The sequence below is a fragment of the Leptodactylus fuscus genome, chromosome 2 (genome assembly GCF_031893055.1).
Source record: "Leptodactylus fuscus isolate aLepFus1 chromosome 2, aLepFus1.hap2, whole genome shotgun sequence".
Taxonomy (NCBI): Eukaryota; Metazoa; Chordata; class Amphibia; order Anura; family Leptodactylidae; genus Leptodactylus; species Leptodactylus fuscus.
Window position 1 is genome coordinate 257,878,520 of NC_134266.1, and position 17,774 is coordinate 257,896,293.

Sequence of the window (17,774 nt, forward strand, 5' to 3'; positions counted from 1 at the left end):
GGTATCCCTGTGTCTGACAGTGCCCGGTCTACTGAATATAGGGGATCTGCAGTGCTCCTGTTCCGTCAGGAAGGGGTTAATAGGAGCACTGCAGATCCCCTATATTCAGCCAGGCTGAATTCCAAGTGGAGGAAGAAAAAACAGTCCTCAAACTCAGGGAAGGGGCAGACAGGCAACCAAAACACCCCCTCCCCTTCATCTACTGCACCCAAATACTCCGACCATTTTAATTTTTGAAATTTTCCAGTAGCTGCTGCATTTCCCCCCTCGGCTTATACTCGAGTCAATAAGATTTCCCAGTTTTTTGTGGTAAAATTAGAGGGCTCGGCTTATATTCGGGTTGGCTTATACTCGAGTATATACAGTATGTCGTTCTATATAAATTTCCCTCAAAAGACAAGGGGGCGCCACCTCCACCTGAGGGGATTTAAAAAAAAAAAAAAAAAAGCCTAAAGGGGTTGTCCACTTTCAGGAGAATATTGAGAAGCAAATGTTATTGTTTGTACAATTTCCCAATATACTTTCTGTATCAATTCCTCATGGTTTTCTAGATCTCGGCTCGATGTCATTCATTCTAGTTACTTCTAGTGGATAGAATTCAGACCATAGTCGTGCTCTACAGTCCATGGACATGTGATGTACAGTCCGTGGTCATGTGACACTACATGTATGAAAAGATAACCCGGCCACAATAAGGACATCATGGCTGGTTATCAGGAGGACACTACATGTATGAGAAGATAACCCGACCACAATAAGGACATCATGGCTGGTTATCAGGAGGACACTACATGTATGAGAAGATAACCCGACCACAATAAGGACATCATGGCTGGTTATCAGGAGGACACTACATGAATGAGAAGATAACCCAACCACAATAAGGACATCATGTCGGGTTATCAGGAGGACACTACATGTATGAGAAGATAACCCAACCACAATAAGGACATCATGGCTGGTTATCAGGAGGACACTACATGAATGAGAAGATAACCCAACCACAATAAGGACATCATGTCGGGTTATCAGGAGGGCGCTACATGTATGAGAAAATAACGTAACCACAATAAGGACATCATGGCTGAGTTTCTGACAACTCACAGACCATGGAAAGTTCCTGCATTCCAGGCTAGATCCTTGGGTAACTGATGTAGACAAAAGTGTCACCACTAAGCTGGTTAGAGAAAATATTTGTAAAAATGTTTAACTTTTAATTGTCTACAAATCTAAATGCGGTTATGTTTTGGGGAAACATGTCGGAAGGTTTGGTTTACGGGGGGTGCTGGTGGTTGACCTGTAATAACAGACAAGGCGAGCTATAAAGGGGGCAGAGATATTGGGGTACAGCACCATTGTTTCAGCAATTGATGAGGCAAGGGGGTGGGCAATTGTGGGAATCTGGACCCCTACGGATCAAAACGTTACTATGAATTTAAAAAAAATCTAAATTTTTGCTATAAACACTTCAAGATATGTTTAAAACAAACACATTTAGATTGCTCCGAGGAGAATTGCAGTAAATGTGTAAATGCGGCAGAGCCTGGGTAATAACATTACACAGCTGGATAGTGTACACACCGCCGGGGTCTGGGCGATGAGCGCACAAACTGTAACATGAATGGACATATAGGAAGGAAATAATGTGTTAATGAAAGACATCGACACCTAGGCGTTCTTCTCCCATCTGATGTCTCCCTCTATAATCTCAGATATCCTGTGGTTTGTCCATGTTATATATAAAGTGAAGTTCTGGTTTGGAGCGTAAAGATTTTATGGGGGGACAACTTGCTCCTCTGCTACTTTTAATGCAGGGGGTAAGAATTATTGGGGCAGAACCATTCATATTAACCCCTTCTTGAAGCGGACACCTAGAGGTAATGCCCCTGATTGGAGATCACCTCTGAGACCCAAGTGTATCTTGAGAATGGGAGACAGTGACCTCCTTTCACAGCTGCAGTAAGTGGTTAACATGCCGAAAATGCACAGCTCTCCATTTCTCTGGGACTTGTCGTCACAGCCCTTAATGTCCAGATGGGAGTACTCCTTTGAGAAAAACTTCAGCAAAGGAACACGCCGTCCCTGGCTTGTCTTACCTTCCAAACCAAGCAGCAATAAGACAAGGGTTATAGATCAGTATATCACCATGAATTCAGTAATGGATGTGCAAAAGTACAGGCCCATCCAATGCTGCAGGGGCCTGGGCATATTTGGGCTGCTGCTTATCCATCATACAGCTTAGAAATTGTTACTTAGGGAGCCCGGGAGACTGAATAATGAATAACCCTTCATTCAGCAGTAAACATAAGAAGTGCCCGAAACCTTGACCTGCCAAGATACTGCGAGGCTTCACTTACTTTCTGCTCCAGTAAAGCGCTTGCTAGCTTCTGTACTTCTGAGGTCAGCAATGACGTCCCCCTGATAACCTTACTCAGAGCTGCTAGGGACTGGTGGATACTCTGGACCAGGCGGATGGCATTGAACTGTTCTAAGATGATGAAGGACAAGATGGGCGACCCGTGTCGCTCGGTCGGAGGAGACACCTTCTGATGGATCAAGTTGGAATTCTGAAAGCAGATATATTAGAGGTTATAGTGAATGATGGTAAGTAACAGATAGCATTGACTCTTCTATGCAAATAGATAACAATAAATGACACAGTCTTTAAGAAAAATTTCGGAAGACCATCTCAGGGATGTATGAGAAAAGGTGCCTCCCCCGCCCCGCCCATCACCACCAATTATAAATACCCGAGCCACACAAATTATAACGCACCTTCAGTGGCCCCCACATAATGTAATGCCCCTCAGTGGCCCATCCCTGTGACCTCTTAGACCTTATATTTTAAAGTCCCCCTCCAGGTTGCACCTACAGTATAATATCCCCCTTGAGGTTTCCCCGCACGGTATAATGTCCCCCACAATTTCAAGTCCTTCTGTCTGCGTCAGGGAGTTACAGGCGCGATATGAAAGTGACATCACTACATCATGCTTACTGCTCCTTGGACCCCGGCTGGATCGCGATGACAGTGGCCGAATGGCGAAGCAGGAGGGTGCAGATGTGATGGAATCATAACATAGTGATGTAGTCTGAAACAGCCGGATAGATCTAAATGCAGGTTGGTCCCTAAGGGGCCCCACCACTACCATAGGGCCCGGTGCAAGTGCACCGTTGCAGCAGTCAAAAAAAAAAAAAAAGAATTACGTCTCTGATCTTCCACCTTCTGTCATCTCCATGTTCAATCAATGGATACAGCAGGTCACTGCTCACCTGTGACTGTCCGAGCGATCACTTCCTGCTAGGGTTGAGCCGATCTTGAGATTTCAGGATCGATTTAAAATCCCATTTCCGATCATTTTCCAGCTGATCCTGATCGCGATCGTGAAATTTGCTCGATCGCCGATCAGGATCCGATCTTTCCTGATCCCAATGGCTCAACCCTAATTGAGGAGAGGCCGTTCCTGAAGAAGATGGAGGAGTCTCTGGAGAGGTCTCTCGCAGCATTGGGGACGCCCCCAGTGCTGTTTGAGTGCTGAGAACCGCCCCCAGTGCTGCGAGATGACTCATTTGCATACCGAAGAAAACTCAGATTTCTACTGAACTGTGGTGCGGAGAAGACATCTAAAGGTAGGAGAAGAATAGCCTTTCTTAAGGCTATTCCTACGTGTTATCAAGAAAAAAGGAGTATCCAATTTTTAATTTTGCAGAAAACAATAAAACGATGTTTTGATGACAGACATTACGCCGGCCTGACCTGCTTCATTACATCTTTGTCTGTGTATTATTTATGCCTAAAAAGCAATAGGTGCTATATCTGACCAGGAAAGGAACACTGGGGGCTGTCTGTTATCTGCGGGTGAATCCATGCATAGTAACCTCTCCGTTGCAAGGAAACACGGTTATGAAAATTCTGTTTACCGATTTTATTGTTTATTTCTATTCGCTATTTTTTTTGCATCTCTGAAATCTGTCATTTAAAATGAATGTAAAAATCGTGTGTCAGCGGCGAGCGCTAGTGAGAGCTGCTCAGCTGACCTTGGCGGCTGCTTGTGTAGTCAGTTTGGCTGTGCAGATTAATATTATGAGCACAGGAGGCGGCCGCGCTGAAGGATTCTGCCGTTTGTGTTCTGATTAATCCGGAGGCGATGTTCAATTACTTACTGTCAGGTGGAGGCGACCAGACATTGCAGATTGGAATAATGTTTAAGGAGGACCTGCCATTGGCAGACATGTGCAGTCCTCTCACCCCTGTTCAATCATATGTGCTCTATAGGATTGGGTCTTAAAACATTTGCGTACAAAAAGAGTTAAAATGGGTGTCCGAGACCCAAAAAAGGATTTAGGAATGGACAATTATGACCTACATCAAAATTGCAATTAATTGGGCATTTTACCTTGATTACAATTTATGGCGATTATTTAGGTCATGGCTAGGGTTGAGCCGATCTTGAGATTTCAGGATCGATTTTAAAATCCGATTTCTGATCATTTTCCAGCCAAACCTGATCGTGAAATTTGCTCGATCGCCGATCAGGATCCGATCTTTCCCAATCCCGATCGCTCAACCCCAAATTGTATATTATATATTCAGCAGGGTTGAGCTGATCTTAAGATTTCAAAATCCGATTTCTGATCATTTTCCAGGCGATCCTGAAATTTGCTCGATCGCCGATCAGGATCCGATCTATCAGGATCGCTCACCTCTAGCCATGGCCCTTTAACAATATGAGTATGTGTTGGGCAAATCACCGGTTTTGTTCAGACTATACTCTGGGGTCAAAGAGACCCTAGAATGTAATGGTTGGAGGCCCACGAGAGGTGAGCAAACATAAAAAAAACCTATTATACTCACTTCTCCTGGGCTCTGGTGCGACTCCCTGCTGTCTTCGGATCTTCTGACTGCCATCGTCTGTGATTGGACCTCGGTGGTCACATGGGTCACACAGCGTTGTGATTCTTGCATCTATGCGTCACAATGCCACGTGACCAGTTAAGGCCCATTCATAGACATTGGGGTCCCTGAAGTCAATCAAGTGCTAAAGATGGCAGGGAGTTGCACCAGAGCCCAGAAGAGGTGAGTAGCATTGTTTGTGTAATGTTTGATCACCTCCCCTCCGATCATTAGATATCTGAAGAGAACCCAGAATATAATAACAACAGTTCCGGTTTGGAAGTGTTCGGTCCGAACGAAACTGCAGGTGGAACAAATATTGTAATAACCGAACCAAAATAACTGACCTGAACAAAATCTCATTAGTTAACCTGGCCCTAGGCTTATACTCGAGTCAATAAGTTTTCCCAGTTTTTTGTGGTAAAATTAGGGGCCTCGGCTTATATTCAGGTCAGCTTATATTCGAGTATATACGGTACCTTTTACTTATGAATGGTATCTGCTCTTTCTGTGCTTAGTCCAGTCCAGCAGAAATGGCTTTCAATTAGGATCATCCACTAAGCATAGGAAGGAATTTCTACAAATAAATCACAAGTTCTACTGAAGCTGATGATAGGGTGACCAAGCTGCTGGGACACCCATCGATCAGCTACAATGTATAAATCAACCTCGCAGCAAGTGTTCAATTTTACAGCAGCACCTCCGGAGGACAAACGGGGTATTACACATTTGCTGCCATGTAATGCATAAACATTCTCCCAGAGCGAGAGACACTCAGCAAGTTCTCTCTGAAGGAAAGGATTAGCATTACAATTTTCTCTATACATTAATACGGAAGAGTTGGGAACTGCTGAATCATGCACGATTTGCATACATTAAACTGTGATTCATGTAGCTGAAGTTTGCAATGTCAAAAATGGGAAAAAAAACTAACAGCAGCAAAAAAGTCTCCAATATTTAAAGGGGATTTCTAGGCTTTAAATTTTAACGGAGTCAGACTGGCCCACCAGAGGAATCTCCAGGGGGCCCCGGGCAAATGCATGAAGGGACAGCACAGAACTTTCTAATGATCTTTTTTTTACTCCAAGGCCAGTGACAGTGACAAGAGGACATCCTCTAAGCCCTGGAGGAACAAGTCACCAGCAACGTAGACAAGGATTCTTCACTGTAAGAGCAGTGAGGCTATGGAAGTCACCCCCACAGGATGTGGACATGGTGGATTCATTGAGTTCAAAGAGGGCCTGGACTTCATTCTTGAACAGAAAAATATTACAGGTTATGGGTTTCAGTTTTTTGGTGAAAACAAGTTGATTCAGGGGTTTATACTGACAGATTTGGAGTCAAGAAGGATTTTTTTCTTCCTTAACATGGGGCAATTGGCATCAGCCTCATGGGTGTTTTCTTCTGGATCAACACTGTTGGGTACAGGTTGGACTTGATGGACTTGTGTCTTCACTCAACCTCATCTACTATGGTAAAATTATGGTTCTGCAGAAGACACCCAAATCTGAAGTATCCTAAGGTCTATATCCTAGACTAATTTTATCTGGTAGGTCCAAGGAACCTCAGTTTGAGACTGCACATAGTCAGGATAGTCAGTATGTAATTGGTAGCAGGTCGACATCCAGGACCTCCACAGATCAGCAGTTTGAAGAGGCAGCGATCCTCAAGCTGATGACATCGCACTCAAGTGAATGGGGCCGAGCTGCAATACCAAATACAGCCCCTATGTACGGTGCTATGCTTGGTATTCAGTAAAGAGGTCGGGGTGCTCACTCAAATACTGCGGCTTCTTACACCGGCTTATCAGTGGGGGCCCCGATTGTTAAACTTCTACCAATTACATATTGATGACCAATCCTAAGAATAAGCACAGGTCATTAATATGTAAGTCCCGAAAAACCCCTTTAAATATAGATTTGACTTTCTTTTTTTGTTCATATTTTCCCATTTTTGACACTAGAAAGCTCCAGCTAGATGAATTAACATTAAAATATGCAAATTGTGTATGATTCAGCAATGGCTCATCTTCCTCTATTAATGCAGGGCGGAAATTGTAATTGCAATCCTCGTCACACTATCGCAGGGAACTTGCTGGGCGTCTCTTGATCTGGGAGACACAGCGTCTTTGTGCATAGGATAGATCATCCATATGCAAGTCATAGAAACGGCCCCACATTGCAGAAATGCTGGGGTTTTTGTAAGTTCTTATACTTCTGCCTTCTGTTCCATCCACTCTTGGCTTTGGCTCACAAAACTGCAGCAAAATCTGTAACAAAAAAAAGCTGTGTTTCTGCAATGTGGGATCTCATCCTTAAAGGGGTTATTCCACGATCTGCTGTTCTACCTGAACCCTCCATAAACGTATAATTGACAAAAATATATTTCATAAAATCTAGTGTTATGTGTTTTTTTGCCATTGCTTTGGTGGTCCGGTACCTCTGCTCTAACCTGTTCGCTCTATTAATTGGAAGTTTCTACCAAGCGGCACATGATACCACTGTTTTTACAACTAAAAAATTCAATACCCACAAGCCTTGGATCAAGTTGTTCTTCGTTGCGTCTGCTTGTCAGGTTCTTCGGGAACTCATGTAGTCATATAGCACAGTGAGAGAGGTATAGGAGGACATAACTAGGGAATATACTTGAGTATAAGCCAAATTTTTCAGCACAGTTTTTGTGCCTGGTCTGAATGGAGTGGCAGCCAGGCAGATACCCTATCACTCCATTCATTTCTATAGGACCACCAGAGATAGTTGAATACTATGCTCTCTCCAGTGGTCCCATAGAATAGATATAGGGTATATGAGTAACATTCATAGGTAAACCTATGCTTGCAAACTCTCCTGAAATGACCAGGAACTTCTGAAAAAGGATGGGCTCCTGGCAGGGGCGAACCTGCCCCTTTCACCGCCCGAGGCGAACTACAGAAAGCCGCCCCCCCCCCCTCTTGCCGGAGGAGGGGGCGGGGCAAGGGGTGTGGCAAAGTACAGGGGGTGGGGCTTAGCACCGTTCGCCGGCAGAGAGCAGGCACGGAGACGACCTGCTCTCTGCCTGAGCGTGAGGGGAGGCTGCTGGAGCAGCGCTGCTCCAGTGGCCTCCCCAAACCACCGCTCGGTGCTTGTCTGGACTGGCTTAGGTAACCAAAAATGCCGCCCTCCCTGAGGCCCTGGCATAGCGCCGCCTGAAGCGCTCGCTTCAGGTCGCCTCATGGGAGGTGCGGCGCTGGCTCCTGGGCTCCGAAAAGAGCTGGCAAATCTGCCAGGGTGGCAATGAGGTTAGCTGTCACTTTTTATGTGACTTGGGTGCTTTACGTGCAAGTAAAGTCCGATAGTGGGACGTTGCTGGCACATTTACATGAATGGAGGCTTGCAAAGTCATCTCAAAATGTGGGTATGGGTACACCCAGGGGCATAACTAAAGTCTTGTGGGCCCCGATGCAATCTTTTGTCCAGGTTCCCCTACCTCATCCCTACAGTGAATTCTTGATAGTGATGGTAACAGGCGCTAAGGAGTTTAATCCACCTTAGTAGGGTAATCTGTAGATCTCCTTGGCTTATGGGCCAGATGGAAGCTGCAATCTCAATGGTGATGCCAGTGCTTATGGGCCCCCTAAGGCTCCTGGGCCCCGACGCGCCCCTAGGTACACCTCCTTCAAAGCAGATTCTGGTAATACCCCTTTAAATGCACTATACATATACACAGTAAATTTGTTGCAAAAATGCCCATAAATCTAAAAGGGCCTTGCAAAAATCCATGTGCTCGCTGCTGAAACAACCTCACTCAGTTTTCAGTTCCCAAATTTGCAACATGTGACTATCTCCTGAACCTTTGCTTAATTGACAATTTCTTAATGAATTATCTCCTGAACCTGCAGATTCTAATGAAGAAGCAAAAACCTTAATAAATACGGCCTGAGAGATAATAATTCCAAGTCGGAGAGGAACCAAGCTGTTCAATATCATAGCAGAATTGTCCGACAATTGTCTCTCCAGTGGTGGCGCTATAGAGTAACGTTCCAGAATGCCGACAGTTGTATAGTTGATCAGATATGCTGGGAATTGTAGTCCTACAACAGCTGAAGGTGCAGCGTTCTGAATCTGGTGTATGTGCATAGCGCTCTACGTGCAGGAAACTGGCCATATAATGTACCCTTGAAGTATTGTATGGACAATGCTACAGAAAAGTCTCATTATCCCGGCCCTCCGCCCCCAAAACACAAGAGGTGAAATTACACTGGCGGATTTCAGATTTAATTAATAGAAATGGTGACAGTAATTACAGAGGTATATCCAGCGAGCGCCGCAGATAAACAGGTCACCACACACTTTCAATTATATTATCCGCCGGCATAACTAATCATAATAAATGGACTATGTAAGAGCAAGAAATGAGACATTCTGTGCCTTTACAGGTAGCGCATCATTTAATTGGCGTTCTTCCGCCTCGCACTGTGCAGGGAGGACTCAGACGCCGGCGCGCTCTCGCTGTCCACAATCATGTATAATAATACTAATTATTTTATAGAAACTTTACTCAGCCCAGTAGAAGATTGCCTTCTAGAAATGACGGGTGACATTTGTATCTAGCTCATCCTTTACCTAGTCCACAATGGGGGCCATTGAATTTACCGTATATACTCGAGTATAAGCCGACCCGAATATAAACCGAGGCCCCTAATTTTACCACAAAAAACTGAGAAAACTTATTGACTCGAGTATAAGCCGAGGGGGGGAAATGCAGCAGCTACTGGAAAATTTCAAAAATTAAAATGGTCGGCTTATACTCGAGTATATCCTATGCTAGGATACGAGTTTTTGCCCTTTACATTGGGGTATTATACAAGAGGCCGATAACAGAAAATTGGAGAAGACCAATACGCTTATTATATAGTCTCCAGAAATCTCCTTTCTTTACCTTTCACCTTGGCTTCGAATTTCTAGATGTGTGTCAGGAGATGAGCAGCTTTTCAAAACAACATGACTCTGTGATTCTGTCACAAACTAATAATATCCGCCCAGTGGTTGAGTTGTGGATTGCAGCCTGTCAAAGCTTTTACTTGCATGTCTTGATATTTTATTGAATGTGTTTCTTGGGAAATTGCTACTTTTTTAAGATTTTTTTTTTTTTGTCTTTTTTTAATTTGTCTATTTTTTTTTTATTTTTTTTAAATAGGAAAAAATACTACAAAGTTTGCTGTTTTTCAAAGTATTTTTCTTTCTCTCATGAAGATTTTTGTGTAGGTGATAAAATAGTTGTGTGTCACTAGGAGCTGTTGTGGGTGTGGTAGTGGTATTTTTAATACGTAAGGGAGGAAACATGTATTTGGTACATACATGCCACACCTACAAAAACATATCTCACGGGGCAGCACGGTGGCTCAGTGGTTAGCATTGCAGCCTTGCAGAGCTGGAGTCCTGGGTTCGAATCCCACAAGGAACAACATATGCGAGGAGTTTGTATGTGCTCCCCGTGTTTCCACCCATGCCCCAAAGACGCACTGATAGGGAAAAAACAAAACAAAAACATATCTCAGAAACCACTTGCGGAAAAGCAATTGCACCCACCAGTGTAGTTATAGAGAATATCTGAACGTATCCGTATACAATAGGTGAAAGCTGGTTTCTACAGGACCAGCCAATCAACTAATGTGTAGGATTGTGTCCCAACTCTCTCATGAATTTCAACATGCCAAATCTCTGCTTGTGGTCATCCATTGTTTACTGCCTCTGGATAACAATCAGTCCATGGTCATGTGATGTACACACGGGTGCACGGCTCGTTACAGTCAAAGATCAGTAATTAGTCATATAACGAGTCAAGAACCTGCGTATCCATCACATGACCATGGACTAAATTTTATCTCCACTGGAATTAAACAATGGATGACAGCGACCCTGAGGAGTTGATACAGAAATCATATAGTCTGTATTGTTTGTTTCATACACAGAACTCTAGTGATTTGGTAACTGGGTAGCCTTTACACCAGGCACCATGCAGAAAATTATCGTAGGAAGAAATATTGTAACCACCCAACTGGATTATAAGGATTTGGCTAACCTGACGCAAGTTATAACCGTAATTGACGCCAACAGCATAGACTTCTATTCTGGAGCACGGCCATACAGAACAACAATCTTAATACATTCCCTCAATACAGTCTTCTTTGGAAAATATACACCATATATGTTCTGTCTGGACATTACCCTAGACCAGGGGTCGGGAACCTTTTTGGCTGAGCGAGCCATGAACGCCACACATTTTAAAATGTAATTCCGTGAAAGCCATAATACCCCCCCCCCCCCATTCCTGCATGCATCATTATGCCCCATAGTGGCCCTTGCCCACAATATCATGCCCCATAGTGGCCCCTGCACACAGTATTATGCCCCATAGTAACCCCTGTACACAATATTATGCCCCATAGTGGCCCCTGCACACACTATTATACCCTACAAGTGGCCCCTCTACACAGTATTATCCCCCATAGTGGCCCCTGCACACAGTATTATGCCCCATAGTGGCCCCTGCACACAGTATTATCCCCCATAGTGGCCCCTGCACACAGTATTATCCCCCATAGTGGCCCCTGCACACAGTATTATACCCCATAGTGGCACCTGCACACAGTATTATCCCCCATAGTGGCCCCTGCATGCAGTATTATGTCCCATAGTGATCCCTGCACACAGTATTATGCCCCATAGTGGCCCCTGCACACAGTATTATGCCCCATAGTGGTCCCTGCACACAGTATTATCCCCCATAGTGGCCCCTGCACACAGTATTATGCACCATAGTGGCCCCTGCACACAGTATTATGCCCCATAGTGGCCCCTGCACACAGTATTATCCCCCATAGTGGCCCCTGCACACAGTATTATGCCCCATAGTGGCCCCTGCACACAGTATTATGCCCCATAGTGGCCCCTGCACACAGTATTATCCCCCATAGTGGCCCCTGCACACAGTATTATGCCCCATAGTGGCCCCTGCACACAGTATTATGTCCCATAGTGGCTCCTGCACACAGTATTATGTCCCATAGTGGCCCCTGCACACAGTATTATGTCCCATAGTGGACCCTGCACACAGTATTCTGCTCCATTGTGGATTCCCATGAACAATTATTATATTATGGGGTCTTCTCAGACCCCAGAGTATAATAATCGGAGACCTAGGAGGGATAAAAACATAAAAAAACACTGTTACTTATCTCTCCCTGGCTCCACTGCACTCTCTGCCGCTGTTGGCCATCTTCAATGACGTCCGGGACATCATGTGACTGGGGGGCTTGCGTCGCGACGCATATGGACGCAGGACCCAGTAATGTGACATCTGGGATGACACAAGTAGGCCCGAAGGCTGCCAAGAGCCCGGAGAGTTAAGTAATACTGTTTTTTATGTTTCCTTATCTCTCCTGGGCCTCCAATCATTATATTCAGAGGTCCGAATAGGCCCCCCGAGTATAATAGTGCACATACTTATTCCCCTGTCTGTGAGCCAGATGCAGCCATCAAAAGAGCCACATCTACCGTGTTTCCCCGAAAGTAAGACAGTGTCTTACATTCTTTTTACCCCCAAAAGTCCCACTATGTCTTACTTTCGAGGTATGTCTTATATTAGGAAAACCAACCACCCTCCCCCCCCCCCCCATCATCATCATTATCATCAATCACATGGATTGAAGAGGCGGCACGCGAGGAGTTAAGCGGCGGCCGCCGGCAAAGTCTGCTTGCCGCTTCCATACATTGCAATGGGAGCGTGCTATTCAAATAGTATTCGTTCATCTCTAACTTCAATTGTAACTTCTTACAATTGAAGTTAGAGATGCGCGAATACTATTTGAATAGCGCGCTCCCATTGCAATGTATGGAAGCGGCAGGCAGACTTTGCCGGCGGCCGCCGCTTAATGGGATTCTTCCATTAAAAGAAGTTCTTTCCTCTGACCACATCGGAATAGCCTTAAAAAAGGCTATTCGTCTCCTACCTGTTGCCATATCCAGCGCCGCCTTCTTCCTCAGCTGCGTCCGCCCCATCTGTGTCCCCGTCGGGCCTCATGGATGACGCACGCGCAGTCGGCTCTAACAGGCTCTCGCAGCCAGAGCCGACTGCGCATGCGTCATCCATGAGGTCCAAAGAAGAGACAGACGGGGCGGACGCAGCTGAGGAAGAAGGCGGCGCTGGCTATGGCAACAGGTAGGAGACAAATAGCCTTTTTTAAGCAGGTCAGAGGAAAGAACTTCTTTTAATGGAAGAATCCCTTTAACTCCTTGCGTGCCGAGCACTTCCATTCATTTCAATGGAAGCGTGCCATTGAAATGAATAGAAGCGGCTGGCACGTGGGGGGTTAAGCGGCCGCCGGCAAAGTCCTTCTTCACAGCGCTGTGCTGTGAGAGCTGGGGGGAACGCCCCCTCCCTCTCCGGGGAGTTCCCCCCGGCTCTCACAGCACAGCGGAGCCCCGTGTTTCCCCGATACAGTAACACAGTAACACCCCCCCGAAAGTAAGACAGTGTCTTACATTCTTTTTACCCCGAAAGTCCCACTAGGTCTTACTTTCGGGGTATGTCTTACATTAGCCGACCTCCCTAAAACCCCCGCTACATCTTACTATCGGGGGTGTCTTACTATCGGGGAAACACGGTAGCTTGTGAGCCATAGGTTCCCGACCCCTGTCCTAGACTATTACAATGCCAAAAAGCAAGACTTGGTGGGTCTTAAAATCTTTCAAGATTTTCCACATTGGCAGCTCAGCGTATATTTTGGGCAACGGTGACATTATATTCCTTTAATAAATAACCACAAAAGTCATACTCCAGGTAACCAATGGGGCGCATTACAATGGACTTCACACCATATACTATCATGAGATTGGGGGAAATTGTTGCTTTTCGGATCTTAGGAGGTTCTTCATTTCTCTTATAAAATAAGTGTTTTATGTAAGCGTAAAGTAGATACCACATACCATATATTATCTGTACCTTCTACACATACATATCCAAACAGTGGACTTATGATCTTATTGGGGAGTGTTTTTTGTTTTTTTTATGGCGGCTCTATATGGTATATAGGTCTCACCTGTTAATGAGTAATCACACTGTGCTGTCTCTTGTTGATGGGATTCTCCCTTACACCGAAATCCCATTTACAAGTGGTGACAGTACGAGGCCATATTAACCGCATACAATCTCATCACAGCAGAAAAACCTCCAATGTGCAAAAAAAAAAATCTAAGATAAAAAAAAATGCTGTGTCCTAAAATGAAGGCCGACCTGCCGCTGAAACCTTGCTATGTCCTTATGATTATCCTTAAAGTGTGCCGCCGTTTACAAACTACTTTATATAAAAGAATAGTCCAGGTAAAAACAATGTAATATATCTTATTAAGGAAATCTGTTTACTTCTCCATTTTTCAGGCAGTTACTTTCTCTATTTTGGTCCATGAAAAGGGGTTGGGGATAGAAAAGACACTCAAATAATTGAGTATACTCTTCTACACTAATTTAAAACTGCTAAGTTGTAGATAAAAGGCTTTGAGTGCACAGAATTAATCAATTAACCAGCAGGCAGGAGAATCCCACTCCCCCCCCCCCCATTGGCTTTCAATATTCAAAGATTAGGATATCCTAATCTGAATGGTGGCCATTATAAAAATAAAACGTAGCCCCACACCACAGTGACCAACCCAAATCAATTACCTCATCCTGAGGCAGGGTAATCCATACTGAGGCCATGTAGGGTGCATTCAACATAGCAGCTGTTGCATATGGTCAAAATCCTGCCCACAAGGGGCCACCAATGACTGCACAATTACACTGTATAATTGTGCAATATTTGGTCGCCCTGTGCACGCAGGGTTTTGGCTGTATATGAATACCATTATGCTGAAATACTTCCTTAGGGCCCGTGCACACGAAGTAACGCGGCGTTGATTCTGACATGTAAACTCGTGTCAGAGTCAACACTTCAAAACAGAATCCCATTGACTTCAATGGGTTCCGTTTAATGCGTGTAACGCATTGTAATCAATGGGTTAAAAAACCTCCCATTGATTTCCATGTGTAGCGCGTGTAAGACGGTATCGATTGAACTCAATGGGATTCTGTCTTGCAGTGCTGACTCTGACATGAGTTTACGTGTCAGAATCAATGACACGTAGATTGTGAGATCTATTTGTAAATCCACAGCAAATGCACTAAGATTACATGCAGATTTTACTGCGATTCACCAGTGATTATACCCCTGGTTAAGTGTGTTTCTAGGATTCAGATATTGATGACTTGTCCTTAGAATAGGTCATTAATATCAGATTATCTGTGCGGGTCAGAATCCTAGAACCCACATGATCAGAAGTATAATGCTGGAAATACACAATGTGCAGTGGCTTTACTGTACACTCAGCAGTACAATGTGCAGAGGCTGTACTGTACACTCAGGAGTAGATCATTATTCATTAATGGTATCATTAATCCCATTCAATTGACCACAGATCATCATTATTTAAATACATATTAAAAGGAGAATTCTATCTAAATGCACTATTATATACCATAAAATAACGTGGGTGCCCTCCTCTGAGCAGCTCTGAAGTCTTCGGCGGTATCTGACTTGAACTACAATCCTACATACAATATTCACCAGCATTACAAATTCCAAATATAATAATGGTTAGTTACTGTGCTACATTATTCTGTTGTCGCATGGCCCTATTATTTACTGAAGGAATAGCGGTATTATTATTGTGGTTTTTTTTTTGTTTGTTTCTTCAATCACCATATGGTAGTATTATTTACTTATTGAATTGCAGAATTATACATTCACTGGAAAGCAGCTTTATTCAGAAACCATATGGCAGCATTATTTACTTCCTAAATGGTGGTATTATACACTCACTGAATGGTAGTTTTATTAAGTTACCATATGGCAGTGTCATTTGCTTCCTGAATGGTTCATATTAGTTACTCTCTAAATGTTGGTATTATTCACTCACTGAATGGCAGTTTTATTCAGTCAACAAAAGGCTGTATCATTTACAGCCTGAATAGCAGTATTATTTACTCACTCAATTGCATTTTTATTCACTCATTGAGTGGCATTTTTACTTACATACCAAATGGCAGTATTTACTGTTTGAAAGGTGATATTACTCACCCACTGAACTGCAGTATTACTCACTGAATGGCAGTTTTATTCAAATACTATATGGCAGGATTATTTAATCACTGAAAGACCTTACTAATCACTCTACTATACTGTATGGCAGTATTAAGGCCTTACTAATCACTCTACTATACTGTATGGCAGTATTATTTCATCACTGAAAGACCTTACTAATCACTCTACTATACTGTATGGCAGTATTAAGGCCTTACTAATCACTCTACTATACTGTATGGCAGTATTATTTCATCACTGAAAGGCCTTACTATTCACTCTACTATACTATATGGCAGTATTATTTACTCACCATATATTGGGATTTTTTATTCACAGAATGGCGATATTATTTGCTCATTACATCACAAAAAAACTAAAAATTGTCCTTAGAATCCCCATAGTCTGTCTGTTTTACATGTCAAAATTTTTCTTTTTTTCCTGCATTTTTTTTCAGGTTTCTTGTTTTCAGCAGAAAATAAAAGTTTTGAATTTAAAATGAAATTTGTTTTCCAAAATGTTTTTATGCCTCCTTTCATTTTTCAGGTGCGGCGGTGTTGTTGTATGAAGTGCACGATGTTGGTAAATGATCCCCGGTGTGCACACGTAACACGGCTATTTGCATACACTGATACACACTTCAGCACTGGCTGTGCTTCAGAGCAGAAAGTCATTTCCTCCGCACTCCAAAAGCTAAAAGTGATCTTCTCTTTGTGATACTCAATTTATAGTGCTTCACATTATAGACAGCTAAGTGAATAATAAGACTACAGACACTTTCCAGGCACAAGTCCAATGAGTAAATAGTTGCCGTTGCTCGCTGAATATTCATGGTTTCCAAACTCTGTGAATGCGCTCCTCCGGATTAATCAATCTCTTCGAGCATTGGGCATGTTACCAGGGACATGAGCTCGAGAGAGGAAAATCTACAAAACCTTAGCGGCACCACAATTAGCTCTTTAATCTGGACATATTGTGCACAAGGCAGAAAGGCAACACATACAAAGCGGTAACAATGTATGTAATCCGCATCGAAAGGACCTTACAGATGTCAGATTATCGCATGGTCATAGAAAAGCACACAACTCATTGCAATAGGAAACGCTGTCTACGGGAACAACGACCAAAATAGAAGAGAACACAACGTATGCTACAATCATTTCATCAGAAAAAAAAAAATCCTAATGGGTTCTGCTGCAGGGCTGTGCAATTCTGTAGTGAGAGTCGTGTCGTCAGAGTCGTGTTGTCAGAGTCACGTCGTCAGAGTCGTATTGTTTCATCAGAGTCGCGTCGTCAGAGTCGCGTCGTCAGAGTCGAGCCATCAGTCGTTTCGTCTGAGTCGCGTCATCAGAGTCATGTCGTCAGATTCGCGTCGTCAGAGTCGCGTCATCAGAGTCATGTCGTCAGATTCGCGTCGTCAGAGTTGAGCCATCAGTCGTGTCGTGTTGTCCGAGTCGCATCGTCAGAGTCATGTCCCGTTTTGGGTGGAGTTGGAAAAAAGCTACTAACTTCAGAATCAAATGATGTTGAAGGAGTCTTATCACAAACTATACATGTAATTAATTATACAATATCAATACAATGATAATAAACTAATAATAATATATAATGTAATGTAAAATATAATGTCTAAAGGAAGTCTACCAGGCATATTCAGCTGTCACCACCGCTATGCAGATCACATTACAGGAATAAACATAGGTCTGTATACAGTCCTATGAAAAAGTT

At 43.7% G+C, this 17,774-nt stretch overlaps 1 protein-coding gene across 2 annotated transcripts in view; it reads right to left on the reverse strand.

Moving 5' to 3' along the window:
• DYNC2H1 (dynein cytoplasmic 2 heavy chain 1) overlaps positions 1-17,774 on the reverse strand; it is a 302,024-nt gene that overhangs the window by 68,703 nt on the left and 215,547 nt on the right. For both annotated transcript variants that reach the window (XM_075266159.1, XM_075266158.1), the window contains one exon: positions 2,358-2,567. In XM_075266159.1, coding sequence (XP_075122260.1) covers positions 2,358-2,567 — 210 coding nt within the window. The remainder of the gene's footprint in view (positions 1-2,357; positions 2,568-17,774) is intronic.